The 25,130-nt window shown below is 41.7% G+C and overlaps 1 protein-coding gene across 7 annotated transcripts in view; it reads left to right on the top strand.

Annotated features, from left to right (window-relative positions):
• The window catches only part of LOC128985381 (homeobox protein homothorax), a 188,955-nt gene that overhangs the window by 129,570 nt on the left and 34,255 nt on the right, over positions 1-25,130 (top strand). For 5 of the 7 annotated variants that reach the window (XM_054404865.1, XM_054404841.1, XM_054404849.1 and 2 more), the window contains 2 exons: positions 6,300-6,448; positions 24,285-24,361. In XM_054404865.1, coding sequence (XP_054260840.1) covers positions 6,300-6,448; positions 24,285-24,361 — 226 coding nt within the window. Of the gene's footprint in view, positions 1-5,981; positions 6,091-6,299; positions 6,449-24,284; positions 24,362-25,130 lie in introns of those variants that run through there. The other 2 variants (XM_054404886.1, XM_054404875.1) reach the window with 1 other exon arrangement.

Genomic DNA, 25,130 nt, shown 5'->3' with positions numbered 1-25,130 from the left:
TTGAAGATACATCTTTGTTGACACTGCAGCAGCTCGACTAGCCTTGTACGTCGCTCAGTCCACGGCTGCTAATTTATGCGCGGTTTAACACACTGAAACTCGCCATAATTATACGAGACGGACGACAAGCAGGAACTGGCAGCGACGATTTGAACACGGCTAACACAATTTAGTTTTCGCTATTTATCGATGCGGGGAGAGAAGAGAGGAGTGAAATATTCGCGCTGTCATTTCTCAACAAATAATTCTGTCACCTCGCGCCCCCGTCTATTTTCGACTCGGTTTTATTTTGACTAAACGCGAGTACATTAAAAGCTTTTTCCAGCTTGGAGAGCGAGTCTTGCGGGACGACATTTTGTTTATGGCTCCATTACCGCTACGCCGGGAGCCAGGAGCCAAGTGCACTGCCATCTAAATTTCAACTATTTCACCTCCTTCGAGGTTTAGTTTTCTATTCGATTTTGAGGCGTTTACACACGTTTCCTGCGCCAGGCAATCGTGTTCATTTTATATCAATGCTATTGCTATTTTCAGCCTTAATGGAATCGAATATATTAAAATAAAAACAATTATTATTCCACGGCTGTTATTTTTGAAAATACTTTTAACATTGTCGAGCGAAAAGTACGGTAAATTAAAAACAATCAACCGAAACTAATTTTAATGCGCGTTATGGTTTTCCACATAAACAACGGTAGGCTACAAAGTTTACCTACTGATAAACACTAGTGTATTTCATATAACAAGCCGATTTCCAGTCAATGATTCCCCATCAGTGGTCGAACTACAAACGTTAATGTAGGAACCGAACATCCATCGTCCTCGGTGTTACTCTAACCACTTTATTCAAATTAGTTCACCAAGAATGTCTTAGTGGGAGAGTTTCAAATGAATTTTAACAGGAATAAATTTGAATACCTAATACGTGCGACACATTAGTTTGCATATTAGTGGCAGATAATGAATTTAGCGCTCTCGCGTCGCTCTTCCGGCGATCGAGCTGCCTGTCCTCAATTACGTTACTTAGGCTGAGGAGACTTGGAGCTACAATGTCTCATTGCACCCTGGGACCATCGTTACGCGTCGCTCTTCCGGCGATCGAGCTGCCTGTCCTCAATTACGTTACTTAGGCTGAGGAGACTTGGAGCTACAATGTCTCATTGCACCCTGGGACCATCGTTACACGTCGCTCTTCCGGCGATCGAGCTGCCTGTCCTCAATTACATTACTTAGGCTGAGGAGACTTGGAGCTACAATGTCTCATTGCACCCTGGGACCATCGTTACGCGTCGCTCTTCCGGCGATCGAGCTGCCTGTCCTCAATTACGTTACTTAGGCTGAGGAGACTTGGAGCTACAATGTCTCATTGCACCCTGGGACCATCGTTACACGTCGCTCTTCCGGCGATCGAGCTGCCTGTCCTCAATTACGTTACTTAGGCTGAGGAGACTTGGAGCTACAATGTCTCATTGCACCCTGGGACCATCGTTACACGTCGCTCTTCCGGCGATCGAGCTGCCTGTCCTCAATTACATTACTTAGGCTGAGGAGACTTGGAGCTACAATGTCTCATTGCACCCTGGGACCATCGTTACACGTCGCTCTTCCGGCGATCGAGCTGCCTGTCCTCAATTACGTTACTTAGGCTGAGGAGACTTGGAGCTACAATGTCTCATTGCACCCTGGGACCATCGTTACGCGTCGCTCTTCCGGCGATCGAGCTGCCTGTCCTCAATTACGTTACTTACGCTGAGGAGACTTGGAGCTACAATGTCTCATTGCACCCTGGGACCATCGTTACGCGTCGCTCTTCCGGCGATCGAGCTGCCTGTCCTCAATTACGTTACTTACGCTGAGGAGACTTGGAGCTACAATGTCTCATTGCACCCTGGGACCATCGTTACGCGTCGCTCTTCCGGCGATCGAGCTGCCTGTCCTCAATTACGTTACTTAGGCTGAGGAGACTTGGAGCTACAATGTCTCATTGCACCCTGGGACCATCGTTCTCGCGTCGCTCTTCCGGCGATCGAGCTGCCTGTCCTCAATTACGTTACTTACGCTGAGGAGACTTGGAGCTACAATGTCTCATTGCACCCTGGGACCATCGTTACGCGTCGCTCTTCCGGCGATCGAGCTGCCTGTCCTCAATTACGTTACTTACGCTGAGGAGACTTGGAGCTACAATGTCTCATTGCACCCTGGGACCATCGTTCTCGCGTCGCTCTTCCGGCGATCGAGCTGCCTGTCCTCAATTACGTTACTTACGCTGAGGAGACTTGGAGCTACAATGTCTCATTGCACCCTGGGACCATCGTTACGCGTCGCTCTTCCGGCGATCGAGCTGCCTGTCCTCAATTACGTTACTTACGCTGAGGAGACTTGGAGCTACAATGTCTCATTGCACCCTGGGACCATCGTTACGCGTCATTGCCAAAGCTACTAGTCCACAGACGACGGAATCGTTGAAACGTTATGCTACTATTTCTCATGGAACTGTGGGGCCATCCAATCGTTACGCTTCACTGTCATAAAAACAAAGACCAATAAAAGTTACTAAAATTACTGTATATTTCGAAAGAACCTGGATACTATCGAACCTTCTCGCTAAAAATAGAAATATAGTCAAACACTATATTGGGACATGTAGAACCTAAAAATGATCCACGACTCACAACTGGTGATATCGATTGTCAAAATATGGTTTATAAAGCAAATCGTGCAATATAATAAGAAGAAAGATCATTCAGTTATAAATACAACTATTAACATTTGTATTATGTGTTCAGTGTGAAGCACAATACTGTACAGGCTCGTTTTGCAAGTCGAGACGACATTCAGACGGCGAACGTGGAATGTCGTATCCTGAGTCTTGACAGAGAAATGGTACAAGAAATAAAAGCAGCCGTCAGGTGACACCCGACTCCTACAAATCTCACTTTACTATCGGCGTTTATGGTCGTATTTCGCCCACAATATACGGCCCTTAGGTTTACTGCTTCATATCACCTACAGTGCCTACAAAATATCCTCCTCGTCCTCAGTCGTCTCGTCCGACTTGACCTTTTATTCCGGGTTATCTCATGTCCTGTTTATGGTCGGCTTATGTTTACATTTATTGTTTATTTTCTTTTTGTTGTTTTACTGCTTTCCCATTGTTCACTACACATTGTAATTTACTGTCGGTCGAGGGCTTTGGTTATTTTACAAATAACTCTGCGGTGGCTGTTATTATTAGTTTACAGGAAAATATGTGTGTTAATTAATTAAATCTCATCATGTATACAATTCATAATTTTTTAAGCATTTTACATGCTCTGTTTATTAAACACAGCTAATTTTTTTGAGGAATTGAATGCAGGCAACAAGTACGACTCAATATATTGTGTATGTTTGAATATAACTACTTCCTTATAGTATACAATTCAAGTGGATTGAGCGGAAACTAACCTGTAGTGATTTCAATACAATTGTAGACCTACAGTAATTCGCTATTGCGACGTCTTGGCACTACAAGCACAAGCGAGAGTGAGTGAATCGTACAACATTCCTGTGGAGTTCGTGACCAGTCCGCAATTCTCTACACACTTCTATTGATTTAATTACGGGCAATAATTAACCGCGTCACGTCATTAGGAGAAACTCGAACCATTTGTAGAGCATAATTAAACAGACCCATTGCTGGGCGCCTTGCCCGGTGACTAGGGTATTGTATAGCTAAGGTGTACAAATAGTAGTCTTCTGGGTCTCTGATGTCGGTCTTCTGCGACGAAGGTTTTCAGAAGGGTTTCTATAGAAGGGCGACAACAATATCGTTAACCCAAAGTGTAAAGCGAGTTATAAACAGAGTCCAAGCAAAGAGGCTACAACAAGAAATACCATACCAGGGTGTACAGCGTTTACCGCATGAGATATACAGTAGCGAGGAATATACAGAGATATCAGACTGAGAAGTTCTACAGCAAGGCATATACAAAGATCTCAGACTGAGAAGTTCTACAGCAAGGCATATACAAAGATCTCAGACTGAGAAGTTCTACAGCAAGGTCTATACAAAGATCTCAGACTGAGAAGTTCTACAGCAAGGTCTATACAAAGATCTCATACTGAGAAGTTCTACAGCAGGGTCTATACAAAGATCTCAGACTGAGAAGTTCTACAGCAGAGTCCATACAAAGATCTTAGACTGAGAAGTTCTACAGCAGGGTCCATACAAAGATCTCAGACTGAGAAGTTCTACAGCATGGTCTATACAAAGATCTCAGACTGAGAAGTTCTACAGCAGGGTCTATACAAAGATCTTAGACTGAGAAGTTCTACAGCAGGGTCCATACAAAGATCTTAGACTGAGAAGTTCTACAGCAGGGTCTACACAAAGATCTCAGACTGAGAAGTTCTACAGCAGGGTCCATACAAAGATCTTAGACTGAGAAGTTCTACAGCAGGGTCTATACAAAGATCTCAGACAGAGAAGTTCTACAGAAAGGTCTATACAAAGGGTCTAGCGTGCCGAGAGCCGACACGCCGACGTAGAGTGGACGCCTACACTGGCCCCTCGGCCCGCGAGCGAAGCCGCGTTTATAATAAATTCAAACATTAATCCATAACCGCCTTAATAGCGGCTCCACCTTTCCTTGCCCTCGTTATTTTGTTTTTATTAACTCGGTGCGGAGCGCGCGCCGGCCGCTCGGCCATTACGGCCGCACCGAACATGGCAGAGCAAAACAAAATCGACCCCTGGCGAAAACAGATTACTATCTGGTTTTTTCGACGGCGGCTCTCCCAGGCTTAAGTTTCTATTGCATAGATAAGCATCTCGTTTACTCCGCTGACGCTCGAGACGTATGAGCGCCATCTTGAGGAGCTTCGTTAACAGCATTCCATCGACATCCGCACGCCGCACGCCGCACCGAGCTGGCAAATTGTGAAGTCTTTATTTCTCCTATCGACCATTTGTTAATGATTTATGTAACCTTCGAGTCAATCGTTATTCGGCCGAAAATAGTTTACAGACGGTTCGGTGTAATTTGTAAACAGTGTGAGATACCTCGGATGGAAACAAAGTAGTGACTTATTTATTTTCATTTAAAAAAATAATATATAATATGTGTGCGATGGTGATGAAAGTGTTAAGGCTAGGAATCTGTCGCTCTTTTGTCTTGATTAGTAAATACGTTATTAATTTGAGAAAAATGAACAAACTATAGCTGACTTTGCATCATTTCTCCTGATATTATGTAGAGTAGTGTATACTGTGGGTGTCCACTGGCCAGGTGTCAGTATCGGGTCGGAAGTAAACACAAGCCGTGAGTCAGAACACACAAGGGCGACCCTCCATTACTGCTATATTGATAGATCGACTCCCGCGCCCCGCGCCGTGCAATCTACTAATACACCTCCCCGCATGCATATTTTACAGTCTATCTTTTAGCTACTTCGTATGCGGGTACCTTAAACGTTGTCAGTTGCCGCGGTCTGCGCTCACAACTTACAGGAATACGTGTTTGCCATTCAACTCATTTGGCGGCTCAACTATCGTAAAAGGCAAAAATAACCCCTATCGCTTAGGAAGCATTACTTGGGGAAATATGTGTTACTAAGAATTTTTCATTGCTTTTGTTGAAGAAAATGTATTATTTGTAGATAACCAAGTAAATCCTAAATACAAATTTACTTCCATTATTTTACCAATACTCTTTTTTCCACCCGACTCATATATTGTAACGTCTAATTCACGCCATGTTGGTCTAACATCAACGTTGTAGAATGAGTGAACGTTAGCAATTTAAAGTAATGAAAATTACATTGAAGCAATTGACCGAGTTTATATCAAGGTGCGAAGAATTACCTACAACAAATAATTTCCTCTAAGCAAGACAATACATAGAGCGAACATTTAAAGTGTGTAGTTGGTAGTACTGTACTGTATGTATTGTCAAGGCGGATGGCGTTAATGTTGTGTGTTTTGTGTTTACTGATGGCAGGCGATGCGAGTAATGCCAGTATCGGCAGCGGCGAGGGCACGGGCGAGGAGGATGACGACACAGGAGGCAGTGTGTAGTTGGTAGTTGGTAGTACTGTACTGTATGTATTGTCAAGGCGGATGGCGTTAATGTTGTGTGTTTTGTGTTTACTGATGGCAGGCGATGCGAGTAATGCCAGTATCGGCAGCGGCGAGGGCACGGGCGAGGAGGATGACGACACAGGAGGCAGTGTGTAGTTGGTAGTTGGTAATACTGTACTGTATGTATTGTCAAGGCGGATGGCGTTAATGTTGTGTGTTTTGTGTTTACTGATGGCAGGCGATGCGAGTAATGCCAGTATCGGCAGCGGCGAGGGCACGGGCGAGGAGGATGACGACACAGGAGGCAAGAAGAACCAGAAGAAACGAGGAATCTTCCCCAAGGTGGCGACCAACATCCTCAGGGCGTGGCTGTTCCAGCACTTAACGGTAAGTTACACCATACACGCTCTTAACATAACTATGCTAGCTACAGATCAGTAACGCTTTCAGAAAATATATCGAAAATCCAACTAATACATATGCTTTCCCATTATAATCTTACCAAAGAAAACGTTTATTACGCAAAAAGTTTTAAAAGTATTAAATCTTGTAACGTGATATGCCCAATTAGTGCCATGACGTGACAATTTTTCTCAACAGTCAACGCGTGGTTGTCGAATAACAATAACATGTGCAAATCACTTTAAGGTATAGGAAATCCACGTCATCCAAGTAAATGGCAGTGCACAGTTACACCTCAAGTCCATAAATATGCCAATATGGCAAACTTTTATTATGATAAACACTCACTGAGTATTACAGATTGGTATTCCCAATAATTATGATGTGTCTAATATGTTCCAAAGTGAATATTTTCTTATGTGGGGGTGCGCCGCAGTGAGTAGTTTCTATCAATAACACATAAATTGTCGGGCCCGGGCCGTAGGATCCCCTGGGGCCGAGATATGGAGCATTACTCCGAGTTTACGATCACTGTCCGCCAAATCCTCCCGGAAATGTGCTTCGGGGATTTGCACCCCCTTCCGCTTCCTTCGCGCCGCCAAAATATTAACCTCGCCGGAACCCAGGACCGCAGAATTCTCCTTGCCCTTACCTCACCCCGCTTGGACCTTGTCCCTGGTGTGTTGTACACTGTACAGTGTAGAGTTCATCTTCAAATCCTAACTCTATACACTAATACCTTCACTTCCATATACACTACCTACTCGAATGTTTGTAAATTCAATGGCTCATTATAGTAGTTTCTGTTTTGAACATATTTGAAAGTTATGAAAATAAAGGGAAGGTTTTAAGGCGGAACAATGAAAACGATAATGCCTATACAAGAATATACTCGACTCGAACTACTTCAATTTCCACTACCACGACTCCAGATTATGTTTCCACACTATTACTATACAGTGATATATTTTCAAAATGTTATTTTATTTTATTTTAAAGTAGTCTAAATAATATGTAATCAAAACGTTATTACATTGGTGATTAGATTGAAATGTCCATACGTGCTACGACAGTATCGTGTTGTATTATGTCTGTATTGTAGGTTTTATCGCGGGAAACACAGCTCTAGAGTGACAGTAAGATGGCGTTGTAGCGCGTGTAAATCAAAAGCTTACACTGTCGGTCTTATCTCGACAATGGCGGGTCTAACTTGATTATTATTGCCATGGAAACTCCATTTAATTAATATTTTTCCGAAGGGGAGGGAAGGACGAATTGAATGAGGAACTACGGGGCGGGAGGGCGGAAAGCTCCGTGCATTCGCGTTAAAATTACGCAAATTTCTGCGCGAGGGAAGTTTTGAGGAGGGAAGGAAAGCATCTCCTTGTTCCGCGAGGAAAGATTTAATTTCGGTGTAGTATTATTTGCAGCGAGGAAGGGTAACAATTATTCCGCCTTCTGTAGAACATCGCCGCCCAAATTGGATAATGTCTCTCGGCAGTTAAAATTACGAAAATGCCTAAACAACTGACGAGCCGTGACAATTCGTTATGCGCCGCTTTTATTTGATTTTGATTTAACTTAGAGTTCTGACAGTCGTCCGTCCTACAGTTTATACAGTATCACAGCGATATAATAACCAATACAGTACCTCCTCTCGTTAAATACATTAGCTAGCAAGTGTATTTGACCAGGACAGCTCTATATTGTCGACAGCCGTACAAAGCCATTGAATGTCCAGTTAAAACTACTGCTTTGCCGTCAACACCAAAATCATTATGGCGATTCACCATCACGACAACAACGGTGGAAATGACAAGTTATCATTTAGCGTAGCGCAGTACTGTGAAGAGTGCACTATCACTAGGTAATGTAGTGCAATGTAGTATTGCACACATGCGGCTACTGCTCGCTCGTAACTAGTGGCAGATTTAACACCTAGGAACCGACATCTGCTTTTCGTTGGGTTCGAGTCGGAATCGGAGGCTTAATTAACACGACTATAAATAACTCCGAGCGTGGAGCGTGCCAGCAGTCAAATTGGTCGAAATAAAACAAAGCGACACCAGTGAGTTTCTTGAAAGCGTGTTTCGAATCCGATTCTCTCTTGAGACGTTGTTAATTTTGTCGTGGAATTATTTTAGTTCAGTACGAGATTAAGCTGAAGGAGGATAGCCTGGGAAAGTCTTAAGTTACTGTAGAAAGCTATCGGGAAACTTTGTTATCAATTCTACATTATAGAAACGATTTTCATATCAATTAGATACCCGCAATGTAAGTGCACTTGACATGTAAACATAAAGGTGTGGTCTTAACAACTTAAATATTTATTTAGTACTGGGTTACTAGGAACTTAAAAGAAGAAAATACTAAAACGTGTTATATACTAATACAACATTTATCGTATAATTTCAAACTATATTATTTCCGAACAAAAATTGTTTGACACATTATAAGTTATTCAATTTCTACAATAATCTCCATTAGTTAAAATTTTATAGTCTATACATTCTTAAGTTGTATGTCTAAAAAAATGGATTACGCTCAATTATACATTATAAATTTGATTTATTATTTTAAAAAAATTTAATTTTTTTATTTGTCAATATACAAATACGCGTCATTAGAAGCCATGTTTGCCCATTAATCCTCATCTTTGCGTACGCGTTGTTAAACTGGGGCTACTTTTCATCTGTAACCCTTCCATGTGACCATTTCCAACAGTTCCCCAGCTCTACTACCCTTATCCCTAATTAGAGTCTAAATTGAATAATTTCTAAATCTAAAATAGCAGCGATATGGGTTTGTAATAAATTAATTCAGCTTGATCCGTATGTATATGACAATGCGCCTATTGCGGTCATCACCGCACTTAATTAGCCACATGCGGGTTGCGGCATAGGCCGGGTAGATGAAGACGGATTGGCCCTTGAAAGCTTCAGCCCTCCCCGCCAGGATAATGTTAACATATTATGTTACCGCGCTTTCAACCGCGTCCACAATAACAACCCCTGCCATCGACTTGCTTTCTATACTCGCCTCACTCCTCACTCCACAGCACTGTCAACACTGTACGTTGATGGAAAAATATCAACTACCCAGATATTACTGGAGAAATACGTCCTTGAAACATCCTAGAGTGATGCATAAATTACATGCTACGTTGATAGTTACGACGTTGGATTGTGTTCGAGCTGACCACAGTAGACCTCAGCGCTACAGCCAACATTTAGTAACAATCGTCGGCTACACAAGCTCTGTGTGTAAGTATTGCGTTACAACAATGTTCCCGGCTGTCACCAAGACGTGCGCGCGCATACAACAAACTAACTGACTAACTAGTCACGTGTCTCACCTGCAAGTCGTTTAAATAATAAATTAGCGCGATCATGTGTTATTCAAAAGTGTAAAGCTGCGAAAGCTTCTCTGGTTTGCAAGGTATGGGAATGCAGTGTCTGGTGGGTGGTGTGTGGCCAGACCCAAGACCCAGTCCGAGGCTATGATCACTACAGTAGAGTGCAGGGTCTGGTGGGTGGTGTGTGGCGAGACCCAAGACCCAGTCCCAGGCTATTGTCACTACAGTATAGTGCAGGGTCTGGTGGGTGGTGTGTGGCGAGACCCAAGACCCAGTCCCAGGCTATTGTCACTACAGTAGAGTGCAGTGTCTGGTGGGTGGTGTGTGGCGAGACCCAAGACCCAGTCCGAGGCTATGATCACTACAGTAGAGTGCAGGGTCTGGTGGGTGGTGTGTGGCGAGACCCAAGACCCAGTCCTAGGCTAGGGTCACTACAGTAGAGTGCAGTGTCTGGTGGGTGGTGTGTGGCGAGACCCAAGACCCAGTCCCAGGCTATTGTCACTACAGTAGAGTGCAGTGTATGGTGGGTGGTGTGTGGCGAGACCCAAGACCCAGTCCCAGGCTAGGGTCACTACAGTAGAGTGCAGTGTCTGGTGGGTGGTGTGTGGCGAGACCCAAGACCCAGTCCCAGGCTATTGTCACTACAGTAGAGTGCAGTGTATGGTGGGTGGTGTGTGGCGAGACCCAAGACCCAGTCCCAGGCTAGGGTCACTACAGTAGAGTGCAGTGTCTGGTGGGTGGTGTGTGGCGAGACCCAAGACCCAGTCCCAGGCTAGGGTCACTACAGTAGAGTGCAGTGTATGGTGGGTGGTGTGTGGCGAGACCCAAGACCCAGTCCCAGGCTATTGTCACTACAGTAGAGTGCAGTGTATGGTGGGTGGTGTGTGGCGAGACCCAAGACCCAGTCCCAGGCTAGGGTCACTACAGTAGAGTGCAGTGTCTGGTGGGTGGTGTGTGGCGAGACCCAAGACCCAGTCCCAGGCTATTGTCACTACAGTAGAGTGCAGTGTATGGTGGGTGGTGTGTGGCGAGACCCAAGACCCAGTCCCAGGCTAGGGTCACTACAGTAGAGTGCAGTGTCTGGTGGGTGGTGTGTGGCGAGACCCAAGACCCAGTCCCAGGCTTGGGTCACTACAGTAGAGTGCAGTGTATGGTGGGTGGTGTGTGGCGAGACCCAAGACCCAGTCCCAGGCTAGGGTCACTACAGTAGAGTGCAGTGTCTGGTGGGTGGTGTGTGGCGAGACCCAAGACCCAGTCCCAGGCTATTGTCACTACAGTAGAGTGCAGTGTATGGTGGGTGGTGTGTGGCGAGACCCAAGACCCAGTCCCAGGCTAGGGTCACTACAGTAGAGTGCAGTGTCTGGTGGGTGGTGTGTGGCGAGACCCAAGACCCAGTCCCAGGCTAGGGTCACTACAGTAGAGTGCAGTGTCTGGTGGGTGGTGTGTGGCGAGACCCAAGACCCAGTCCCAGGCTTGGGTCACTACAGTAGAGTGCAGTGTATGGTGGGTGGTGTGTGGCGAGACCCAAGACCCAGTCCCAGGCTAGGGTCACTACAGTAGAGTGCAGTGTCTGGTGGGTGGTGTGTGGCGAGACCCAAGACCCAGTCCCAGGCTAGGGTCACTACAGTAGAGTGCAGTGTCTGGTGGGTGGTGTGTGGCGAGACCCAAGACCCAGTCCCAGGCTAGGGTCACTACAGTAGAGTGCAGTGTATGGTGGGTGGTGTGTGGCGAGACCCAAGACCCAGTCCCAGGCTATTGTCACTACAGTAGAGTGCAGTGTATGGTGGGTGGTGTGTGGCGAGACCCAAGACCCAGTCCCAGGCTAGGGTCACTACAGTAGAGTGCAGTGTCTGGTGGGTGGTGTGTGGCGAGACCCAAGACCCAGTCCCAGGCTATTGTCACTACAGTAGAGTGCAGTGTATGGTGGGTGGTGTGTGGCGAGACCCAAGACCCAGTCCCAGGCTAGGGTCACTACAGTAGAGTGCAGTGTCTGGTGGGTGGTGTGTGGCGAGACCCAAGACCCAGTCCCAGGCTTGGGTCGCATGATTCACGCGCGCGTGTGTACAAGGGTCATTAAACACATCATGCTAATCTCTGCATTACCTCCCCCTCAGGGCAAGGTCGGGTATCCACCCCGGCCAGGACCCGTCGGACCACGGACTTACATGCTTGTAAAATAATACTTTTTACCCTTCTACCACATTATCTGCAAAGGAAATAAGAAAGGGAGTACAATCATAGGTTAGAAACTTGTGTTAAAGCCTCAGTACACTAGCTATAATTACATTTCATTACTTGTGTGAACATTAAGCTAAGCAGCTAAATATTTTGTTACGTATTAATTAAAACAGATAGATTATTCAAACGTAAGACCAATAATGTCTTACAACTCAACATCCTAGCATTCTATATAACAACCGTAATTTTTTTTCAAAATATAGCATTTAAATTATTACATTAATTTATTAATATTCAGAATCAGAATCTTCAATGTGGGTAAGTCAAAATATATTGTTGTTTCTAACACAAAGTAGATACAGACTTTGAAAAGCTTAGTTTATTAAAAATATGTACTGTAACAAGTTTATAAACGTAAAACAATAAAAGAAACAATGGTAAAAACAGAATCAACACAGCATCAGCCATGATTTTTTAAAAAAATATCACAACATTTCAGGGATAAAGATTCTTAAACCAAGTTATTCTTTCTCTAAGATATTTGAAATTAGGTAACTTTATCTTGAAAATGGAACAGCACTGACTTAAACTGATTTAAATGAATATTTTGCTAAAACGTTGCTCGCCGTTGATTTAGGTAATGCCTCTGTTTATGCAGGCTGAGTAGCAAGAAAGTACTGCGTATAATTAGAGCTCTAGAGCCACGTAACGCCAATAACTTGACCCTAGCCCTTAAACTGGCGCTCCCAGATAAGCTTATCCATCTACCCTCCCCACATCCCCGTTGGCCGCTCTACACCGCTCTAGACCGCTCTAGACCTCTAGACGCTCAACACAGAAACAAAATAAAGATCGCGTTTACCGCGGTTTTTTAAGTTATCCAATCAAAGCTCCATCCCTAAACAAAAAATAAAATTAAAACTACATAAAAATATAAGCTATAATTGGCACCCTTTATAATTTTATTTAATAAATTAGAAGCCATTTAAAATAGAATTAACAAATGTGTTGCCGTTCTGCAAATGTTATACACCGAAGTAAAACAATTCTCCTGTGGTTTACCTACCGACTATTGTCTTTAAAATGCTGTCAGTTAGGCGGATGTTACTGTGGGTTAATCTGGAATAAACTACGAGAAGATTAACGCCACCCATTCTGATAATTCATTTTAGTCTACAATTTACAGATTAACTACTGCATTAAGCTGAAATATAAATGTTTACATATAACGCACGAAAGGAAGCCACATTGAATTTTTAAATACAGTAGTACACTTCATTGACGTATAAAGACTATCTACATAGATTTTACAAACTTGGCTTGGCCCAGTCCTTCCACATCAGAACCAAACACACACAGATTGCACCTACAAATATTCTCTGCCATCTGTTTTATACGAAATTAGATTGACCTAAAAATTAGGTATATACCTATTTCTGTTCTGCAGCTGTTTTGTACTAGGCTAATTAAATGTCAATTCTAGATGAGATCCTACGTAGTTATATTTTGATGTTTAAAAGCATGAATAGAATATATAAAATATTTACACCGATGGATAAAAAGTGATTAAATACCAACAGAAATTAATGACCCCAAAAGTTACATGACATCGACATTATTGAATGCTTCTCAATACGCTTTGGCAATTACGAGCGACTCATTACAAAATTATCGACCAAATCGCAGTTAAATGAATGAATAAATTAATAAACAATCGGTTTGTCCGCTTATTTATTTACAGGCGAAAAGATTAGAGTGGTTTTTATTTATTTACAGCCATATTAGTGTAATACGTCACGGAGTTTATGTCGACTAATGCAAATTAAAACCGAACTAAACCCTGTCAAACGTCTAGTAAATAATGCATAATAGTCCGTGGACATTGCGATCCCGGATTTGCGGTCGTAGGTTTTATTGTAAACGAACTTTTCACCCGTAACATCGACCCCACCTAATAAACAAAATCGCTATATTTCTATTTTAATGGAAACACATTGCACGGGCATTATCGCAAATCATATTAGGAATGTACAAAATGCGGGGTCGGAGCATTAATCCATGCAACGCGGTGCGGCGAGCGGCGAGCGCAGTTAGCAACCGCAGTACTAATTAAAAATACCGCCACCATTTACAAATTAAACGACGCCGAATCGCAAACTGAAATTTACATTTCCCCGATATCGTAGAAATTCCAGTACCATTGTAACGTCGATGATCGAACTTCACATAAACAAATGGATACCGAGTCAAACGTCCGACTGAGATGACTGATGACGTATTAGTATAAAGTCCTGTGTGTTAAATGCTATCTGGGAATTGTAGAGAGTGCGAGATTTACTAAGATAATTTTCGCTAAATATGACAAGGAACACTAATCACCGATTCATAATTAACTCACACGTAATGTTTTCGTATAAAAATCTTTGGCTATCACCTTGGTCTCGATGGTGAATAATGCAATTTTGATTATACATGTTATGTATGGTGCAGTCGAGTCAACAGTTTACCAACTATAATATACTTAGACATAATAGCTATTCCCCCCAAAAAAAACCTCCTCCATGAAAGCATTATTCTTGGTTAGGGTAGGTCCACATATTAAGAGCGCTACAAACATTGCTATGAAGCTAATTTTGCTATTGGAAGATACGGGGTTCGTTTTGTTTTACAAACGTTAACTGATTTCATACACTCAACATACTGTACTATTATTCCATCTTGTTCTGATTGATAATTTGTGAAGTTTATCCTTACACTTGAGCTAATGTGCGTGTGCGTGTGCGTGCGACAGTATTGAGCGTGTATGTAACTCCCTCCCAACACCCAGACTCCTCGACCAATGTGCGGCTACACACCTGTTTCACCATTGTTTTCCGCCATAACATTTAGCTCAGCCTTGGCCCCTCTCTCGCACGTAGTATAGCATAGGACGGCGACAGATATAGTATTGTAGTGCATCACACCTGCACCGATCTACAGGCCTCTTATCAGCCCTACTGCAGTGCAATACACCTGTAGGGGGCTCAAACTGGCAGCCAATAGAGTACACAGACTATCTCTATATCACACCTAGTCGATGGAGTCATTCTAGGGTTATATTATCGTGAACCGCAGAAACGTTTTGGTAATTCCTACCCGCCGGAGCGTCTACCTGTAGGCATAGGGCCGGAGCGCTGCGGCACCTGTCATGATATAAGACCGCCTCGGGGGACAGCCACGGCTACGGCCACGAAGATCTGTCACTAATATGGTAATGTATTCAATATTTAGAATAATTCCGCGCCGCCAGGTAAATATGGAGTCCATTATGTGGGGCAAAGCCTGATGATCGCGTTCCCTATGCGAATCATACCCCGGGGCTTTGGCCCGCCTTGTTTATGAATAATCCTTCACTTTCCGGCGAAACTAGGGAACCGTAACTACTTTATTGCTTGCCTTGAGAATTTTAAATGTGGAGATAACAACTCTAATGTCAGGATACCTTCCGCGCCGAGGCGGTGGGATCATTTGAAGAGTTTTGAAAAAACCCTAACGGGGTTTTTGAAGAATATTTTTATAGAATAATTAGTATGAATGTTGATCGAATTACAGTACTTTGATTTCCCATCAGTAAAAATAAAAGGATTTTTCACAAGAAATAGTAGAAATAATATGAAACGTATAAAATATGAGTGGGTCGAGCGTTTCCACCAGACATTGGATCGTCACAGCTTGTGGTAACCGAGAGGAGGATCAGTTTTAAAACAATAATAAAGCACGGCGCCGTATTCCCACGGCGGTGATTGGCTGAGGAACCAGTTTGCAGCCATGTCTACCGACCCCCCCCCCCCCTACAAGGGACCTCACTATGGGATATGCATTCAGGGAAACTGGTTAAACGTCTGCAACTCCAGTTGTTTATTTGCTCAAAGATCTGTTGTAAATAAATAATGAAAAGTTGACGGTTTTGGTTTTACGTGATGTCCGTAGATACTTACGACTACTTTGTGTGTGACGTTTTTAATAAAACCCTGCCAAATATTGTTCTTGTCGTATATTGACATTACACGTCATTTATCGTATCGCAACTGACTTCTACCAAACTCGGAATTGTTACTAGTATATCCTCACTTTACTTGGGAAAGTGCACGGAGTTTCATTTCGACCTAACATTTTATTTAAGTTTTAGGTTATACAGTATATTCCACATAAACCATGTGCACCATGGCATTGCGTATATCACACTGACCACAGGAATTGTCAAACTGTGATTGTGCCTTGATTAATTCAACACACATACTTGTTGATTGATAATTTACTAACGCATCAGTAATGCTTTGTCAGCGTATGATGCGTTGTATATGTGAGAGTAACAGACTGGTATTCTGCTATCTGACGTATACAACACCTGCGGCGATATGTTTAATTAGTAACCTTCTGATAGTATAATTATTAATTAATTCACATACAGATCCACACGGGTTCTGTCTCACGCAACTTATCATTCAAAATCAAGATTATAAATAACATTACCTTTGTAAATTTAACATTTAATATAAAAACAAGACTTTATAAATAACATAACTTATATGAACAACTATTTTTTTCAATGTATTTTACACCATTGGAATTCATATAAATAATGGTTAGTGTTATATAAAACTATCCACGACCATACAAATTAACAGTCTATAATATCGGGCCTCTTCTCAGTTTAATCCCATTATTGAACCATTGGACGTGTTTTGGCCCAGCACTATATTCCTTGGTATTCCCAAAAGCGTGTCGTAATAACTTCTAACTTAACTTTACCGAACTCCTGGCTTTTCCTTCCTTCTCAAAACGTAGAATCCCTAGCGAGAAGTAGCTGTCAAATTTCGTAAAAAACGACACGGCAAAGTCGGTGCGGCGCGGCGCTATTACCAAATAGTCTCGGGTTTCACATGTTAGCGATAGTTTAAGGCACCTGGCCCTGTGAGCCCGTGACTTTCAATTGGACTTCCTGCAACTTTTATGAACCAAAAACATCGCCCGCGTGTCTTGGGCTCAGTTTTATAAACATTCGTCTTGTTTCACCTGGAAAATCATATTAAAAACAAGCTGTATTTTTTCATTACAATAACATTACGATTAAATTGTGTTGTGTGTTTAATTTAATTATTTTGTATGCGGACGCAGCACACTGCCCCGCAAGGCGAGAGAGTACATTTTACATTTATTTACCCACAACAAACCCTTTTAACATATCCAAAGCGCCCGACAAAGCGGTTTCGGTGACAAGCGCTCCTTTGCGCATCGCCGCCGGCTGCTCAATATTATATGCGGAGAAAAATTCATAGGTTGGCAGGTCGGCTATTTCCCCCGTGGTCAGCGCTCACCGCTCACACCACCCAGCGTAAATTGAACCAGACTCAGAATCCAACTCCCGCTCTACAATAAATAACAACATAAATAAGTCGTCGTGCCAACCGTCCTTGTACCTCTCTCCCTTGGAAATTTTATTCGCGTTTACATCTCTAGTTTGTATTTCACGGCGGCGTTGGTTGCGGAATACGAAACATTTCCTGCCTCGTGTTGTTGTGAATGTATTCGGACGTCTTTTATTTATTTTTAGCGATGCGTTTAGTTGTGCCCTTACACGTGAATTTTGGTATGTACAGTATTGCGTATTAATGTATTTCAGTAGCAGACCAGTACTACGTTACATATAGCACGCACATTCATAATCAATATAAACCATAATAACCATAACCAGAATAAGAGAGAACAGCAATTTGTTAAAAACTCATATCACATACATATAAGTAAATATAGTAAATCTTACAAAGTATAATTTAGACACTTGTACACATTGTCATTTATATCATACATCCAATTACAATATTGCCCATTGATCATCATTCCATTTTATCATTCCTATAACAAGAGTTGTACATTATCTTCCAAGTTCTCTCGGGTTTCTAACATCTGCAACCAAATTGTCGCCATTCGCCCTATCCTGACAACAGGTGAGGTGATTTGGTTGTTCCCCTGATGGCCACCGCGGATTTCCATCTCGTAGTCGTTGAGTGAGGAGTTTTTATGTGCCGTGATGAGTCTACGGCACCGTTTAATTGAATGACTCCGGCAGATATCGGAGTTACGGCCGGTTTATAGGCTCCCGGGGAGAGGGGAGTGTTCCTCGACGATAACACCGCCGCCTTGTAAACTACCCTAATTGTTTAATGTCCTTTAAACTCCTGGAAAATAATTTGGAAGTAAATAGACTTCACAGATGACGGCATTTAGGCCGTAAAACACTAAATTAAGGTCCGTTCGTACTCAATTTCACCAGTTGAAAATGTCCTGGCTAGTGTTGATAGCCGATACGAGTCCATCGCCTCAACAAGCATTCTCACGATTGCTTGCGTACTCTTTTTTATTTTACAATCGTTATTATATTAATTAATATATTATTTAGTTTATTAGCTTATTATATTCATTTAATTTTAAAACATTATTTTTAACATCTTGCGTGCAAATAATGTTTCTATCGATCGTATTTAACGGTTGTATCGCACTTTACCGTATTAAAGCGCACGTGTAACACACAATCACTACACTTGTCTGTGTGTGTGTGTGTGAGTGAACACCTCACACGTCGGAACGCCTCGCGGGAACGCCTCGCTACACATCGATGTGACGGAGGTTTAAGTCCCTGGAAAATGGAACCACGTACACGAGAGGAATCTAACCGTTCGCAGCCGCTCTTGCATTTTTAAAACTCTCTTCCATTTTAATTCCGGCTCCTGCATATTCATTCCATTGTCCACGACTAGGACGGAATATAAACCCGTAATAACTCTTTCCCTCGACTTATAAACATGTTGTATTGTTTCATTTCGCTTTATTTGTTGTTATAAAAAGCACCGCCATTCATTTACCGCGATTGTCCTTTTTCCTTGGGATATAAATCTCCGCCGGTCGTGTTTGAATTAAGTTTCGGCGCCCACGCTGTGGACTGTGGATTGTTTGGAACTATTCATCACTTGTACGTCACTCGGTCACTCTACACTCTACACACTCTACACTTGACTGCGACTGTCCCGGCTAATCAGCGGATTGAGCCGATTCTGATAATTATAAGGTCTGATATTCCGATGTATCTCGTGGTTTGTGAAAAACCGTTCATACACTGAAAAAAACGTTATAAATGATTTATTGGTGTACAGTATTCCGTATACTAAAACCAGAACGCGTGGCGCTTGCGGAGAGCCAAGGACGGTGATGACAAATATCACGCGGGTATAGTTGGTGTAGGGATATGGCATGTAGAAACTGGTTGTACCATAGTCTAAGCAACACAAGTTATTGTTCATGATTATATTGTTTTATTTGGCTAAATGAGGTTTTAAATTATAAAATAACAAGAAACAAATTGTAAACAAAACAGAACCTCTACAGTTCAACATACAGAACTAACAATAAAATTGGCTTCAGCTGTTCCATAAGAAGTATGGTTTTATCTATGGTTGTACTCTGTCCACAGTCATCAACACTTTACACTGTCGAAATCTAATATTGGGGATTCGGAATTTGGATTATTTGGATTGGGCTGATCTGTCTTATACATTGCACTCTAATCCTAATTAAAATCCAGTTACCTAGTATGATTGTGTGAGGTTAAGGAAATATGAAATTGTATTTGTTTAACCCTTGAAATGTCGTATTACTGTTCTTAAAACTAGACAATATGTTATTAGACGACGCACCAATTTTAATTTATTTTGTAAAATCATGAAACTACAAACAGGTTGCTATTTACGGTTTCATTAAAAGCCCTTTTTCATTTCGCAGAGTACAAACTTCTTGTTGTGTCGGCCCTGGTGCCCCGTATGCGTTTGTTTTGGCGGGGACAGGGGTGTCTTTTGCCGCCAAATACTGGAAGCTGATCAAACAGCGATAACACGTAATTAGCGCATGAGAGCGCATAATCAATCTGGCAGAGACCGAGATAGCTCACGGCCTATTAATGCTGTTGACTCTAGCGATTAAAGAACCAATGTCAACACGGCTCCCATGTCACGTCATACGGCCGGTGCTGGTGCTGGTGTGTACACCACTTCGCCTACTTTACATGGAACGGAATTCATAAAAGAGGACATTATAAGAAGTATTAACCTATGTGGGTTTTTCGAAAACTGTAATTAATATCATTTGAGGGAAGTTGTTTCGTTATTGGAATATTCGTGGTAAAAATAAAAAATACAATAAAATAAATAAATAAAAAATAAAAAAAATATAAACACCATTCGTAATGTGTAACAAAACGAAGTTGTTGTAAAACCCAACTTGCATAAACACACCCCGTTTTCCGATCACACCTGCAATTTAAATCATTGCATTAAGTGTTTGTTGTCTTTATTGTTTATATTTTATTCCACCCCTCCTCCACCACCGCCAGCTGACGTCTATCCCAGCTGACCCTACATGGTGACGTCACGGCACCAGTCCTATCACGACTCTATGATTGTGTCGTAAAAGAGGGGCCATAAAAATTCCATATATCGAAGAAACAATCACCTCCCCGACAAATTTCCTGGCGCATAACACCTTACCCCTGCGTGGAATGGGTTTTTGTAAATGGGAACTGGGATGGAAAAATAAGGGTATTCATGGGACAGCGTGATCCCTCGTGCAATAACTGAGATTCTCCGTCTCATGTAAATGGCTGTATACAACCTGCATCTGATTTGTATGAGGCAGGAGTCGTTGTATCAGCGAGTTGACGACTTTACACTTATATATGGTGTCGTATTTATAAAATTATGCTATGACATCTGCGAATATCGTTACGTATTCCACATTTGATTAGAAAACAAGACTTACTTGACTGTGGTAGAATCAGGACAAAAAACTATGTTATGCGCTAAGTTCATTAATTTAGGAATTATAATTATTTGAGTCAACATTCTAGCATTAAAAAAAGACAACTGAAGTTTCGTGTTTAAACAAGTAAAGAAAGATTAATCGAACACGAATATGAAACTAAGTGAAATCAGGGTTTAGAAGGAATCCGACAATTCACTCGACATCCATTCTGATTTCGGCTTCTCAAAGTAGCCGATTTAAATGCGATTTCGGCGATCGAGCCCCAAAGCGGTTGTATTTTAAGGAATTTAAGGGCCGTGGATTAGGCTAGGTAGTCGTAAGAGGCGCAGTAAAATTAAGGCGGAATTGAAAAAGGAAGTAATATAACAGGTGCTTAAAGGTTTGATAGGATCAATGGGGGTTACAATATCCGGCGCCGAGACGCCTTTAGCATACGGAGCGTGCGAAGCGTCGCGTCGGGCGTCTGCTGAGTAAATACTACGGAACAAGTTTTATATCTAGACGCATAGTGTTATATTTTACTAGCTCACCAAATCAATAAAATAATTGCCATTTGTGAAAAAATAATAATTCTTTTGTCGAATCGTTAAAAAAATATTTAATACATTTTAAACAGATTTTAACATCGGACAGAATTTAACGCTGATGTTTAAAAACGGACAAAAAACGACAGTCTTGTGTGTACAGCTTGTCTAATCCATTAGTGAGCGGGTGTATACCTACCTTGTGGTGATGTAGTAACGTCGCTCGTCGTCAGTCGCAGGAAGTACTGTAGTACACGGCCCTCCACAATCGCGTAACCCTTACAAGCTTTATGGGCCGTTGAGGAGAATTTTACTGGCGATTTATACGAGATTTTTGGTCGGTCTCTGGAGGCCGGGAGTTTGCATAATGTGATGGTTCCGAGCCTTGTCATCCTCCCCGAGAGAGCGAGAGAGAGGTGTGTCTTATAAACACGCAAAACTTGCACACACACACACACATGGACAGTGTACTCTACATGACACTGTCCATTCCCCGACGGTTGCACAACATTCAACGAATTAATATTCACAACATACATTACCAAGACTGTTGTTTCCAAATTTTACCAAATGATTAATGTACGTGAGCCCAATATTTTGTACGTAGATTTTTAAAATGCACATTTTTTAATGTTAATTTGTTTATCTGTGGCATTTTTATACTTGAAATAGATTATGCCTGTTGAATAACAAATAACTGCAACTTGCAAAAATGTTATAGGCGTAAGTAAGATAAGAGAAATCAACACTTGGTTGAATACAAAGTGTGCGAAAGTTGGATTTGTCCGAGCAACATGATCCCAGTCGCTACATTGACGGACGGGTTCACCGTCAACCGTCAAGTGAGAGCCGGTCGCCGGTCATATAATGGCGCTGAGGAAGCGGTGTCAAACGTGACGCCCTCTAATCGTTATCGTGCGTGTGCGTGTGCGTGTGCGTGCGTGACGGCCGAGCGACTCTGGTAATTATGAGCTCGCGGGGGCGGCGCCACGCCCAACGCCCGCCATTACAACAATCACGCCAATTTCACTTTTTGATCCCTCTATATTTCTCAAGATTTCAAGGGATAATTGTCGCGCCTGTCTATCATAGCATTCTATATTCCGAGTATGAGAAGTATTGGATTAAGTTGTTGGTCTGTAACCAGCTAAGATGATACGTTCATTGTTTACTATACAGGTTATTGAATACATAAATATGTTTGTGGAAAATGTTGAGAACCCCTTTCTATATTATGGTTTGGTATGATGGTAGTTGTGCTAAAAACAGTCGTTGAATGCTTTTGCTTGGTCATGTATGGTTATTGGTTTATTGCATCCTACACAGATAAGCCCACTATGGCAGGGAGGGTGTAGGTCCCTCTGTACGATGTTGAGACGTTTGACAAGTGATTCCCCAGACACGTGTGTCTGTCATCCAGTAATGAACGCACATTACACATTTCAAACAGCACTTTTCAATCCAAGATTTTTAAAAATCTCCATTTATATCACACTATTTGCATGTACATGATATATTACACAGTAGTTATCGATAAATTTAATTGAAAAAAGTTATCAAACGGGTGACAAAAAGTATGCAAACATAACGCAATGGTTTTTGGTCATCTCACGAAGTCTATAAATGTATAAATCTATGTAACCAGATATAGTCTACTTGGCGACAAACCGTTATCCAAGTATCGTTAAGCAGAAGTAGCAAGCCGTGTAGTGTATCTCCAACGCCCACGGGTTCGAGTCCTGCTACAGAGCTAAGCTATTCTCTTATCGCACATAGCTCAGATATACTGCGGCATACATTCAACTCTTTAAGAGTGAATTATTTGTGCTAACATTTATGTTTGACATAAAATTAATTCTACTATTCACCTTTTCTGCTGGAAATTATTTTACTTATTTATTCACAATGGATAATAGATCACACCCTTCCTTATATTTAAAATGTTTATCGAACATTTTATAGTGTCATAAATAATGTTTACAAAATAAATTAAATTCTTCGAAAACGTAAAATATAAAAATAAATACCCACATTACATTTATATTTGAACGAATTACTGATTTATATTTAGGTTTAACCATTATGAACTAATAACGGATTTCGTTATTCTATCATAGTAACATTTTTTGCGTGATTTTATTTGCGATATACACATATTGCAACAGTAATTCACAATCTCCACCATACGCGCAATAAAGTATAATGTTTAAAGAAGTGTTTCCGCGCATTCAAAGTGGTCCCTGAGCCGGCATTTCCCTATTTGTGCGGGTCTTGGAGAGGCCCCGAGAGATGAGCATCCAATATGCAGAGGAATTCAATCTTGGCAGGACTTGCAGCGGTGCGATGGATCTTTATATACATGTGCAATAAACACAAGAAAATCCTATAAGACCCGGGGGACTCGTGCTCCGGTAATCTTACGGCTCGTCCCCCTCTCTACAGGGGGGGGGGGGTGGTAGGGGGTACCGTCAAATAGGCTATTCGCGGAAAATAATAACTTGCCGGCAAACACATGTTGCTCGACTTTATATCCTCGGAGAGAAGGGTTGCGCTGAGACAATATACAACGAGTTTTCACTTCTCATAAACTTATATCTCTTATTTTTGTGTTGAATTGTTCGTACCTGTGATATTAAAATTCACATATGATTCTGTTGGCTGGAAGTAATATGAATTGAACTGGTGTTCACTTGAGGTGTAATCAACAACAAAATTTATATTTCATAAGCACAATTTATTACAACTCTAATGATTAGTACATACATTCCTTTTATTTGTGTGTTAATAAAAAAAATTACACATTTGTATCTTTAAGCATTGATTTATCGCATTTTACATTTTAAACATCAATACAATCATTGTTGTTGCAATCATTGTTGATTTGCAGTTTTGTAATTTTTGTTTGGTTTTTCAGCATCCCTACCCCTCGGAAGACCAAAAGAAACAGTTAGCACAAGACACCGGGCTGACGATACTACAAGTAAACAATTGGTGAGTCGTAGTGTAGTGTAGTGTAGCGCGTGTGATGTAGAGATGTAGAGATGTAGAGCTGTGGGGCACCATTACACAGGAATGCCTCAGTGACGGCCCGCGTGACTGGCGTCTATATATACTGCCGCTAATCATGATTGGTGAATATCCGATGTCTTGATAGGCGGCGCCCTTTGTAGGCAGAACCTTTGTGGTAACTGATTATCATATCAAATCTCCGATACAGCACTGTAATCCCTAATGAGAGACATAATATATGTGGCCCCCAGGTCTGAGTTACAGCTGCTAAATCAATCTAGTTCCAGGAAGAAAACTACAATTTATGAAACAAAACACTAACATTTCATTCGCCTAAACATACAATATGTACCGCAGTCGCCTATAATGTTCAAGATCTGCACCTTTAATGTTACTACTTTAAAAAAATCTAAATATGTTTAGTAACTAAATATAGTTAAATAAGTTGGGGTTTTATTATATACAATACCTTCCGACACAAAAAATATGTAAATTTGGTTGTGTTTTTCAACATAAGAACAAATAAAGGAGTAGTATCAAAGAAAGTATTCAAAAGAGTATAACACAATCCGTGTTTCAATCCTTTCTAGTCTGTCGCTTTCATAAAGTTGTAAACGAGTGAAATTGGCAAAGTTTAGGGAACATTAAGCAAATGCAAGGGAGAAACTCATTAGAATGGGTAAAATGAATTCAATAAGTCAAAGAAGGCAGGAATGGTATCAAATAACACGATTCGTGCCTGTTGTGGCAG

Source organism: Macrosteles quadrilineatus, unplaced genomic scaffold (genome assembly GCF_028750875.1).
Source record: "Macrosteles quadrilineatus isolate MER2022 unplaced genomic scaffold, UCM_ALF_1.0 Scaffold_1__1_contigs__length_201487025, whole genome shotgun sequence".
Taxonomy (NCBI): Eukaryota; Metazoa; Arthropoda; class Insecta; order Hemiptera; family Cicadellidae; genus Macrosteles; species Macrosteles quadrilineatus.
This window is presented reverse-complemented; position numbering and strand designations above follow the sequence as displayed.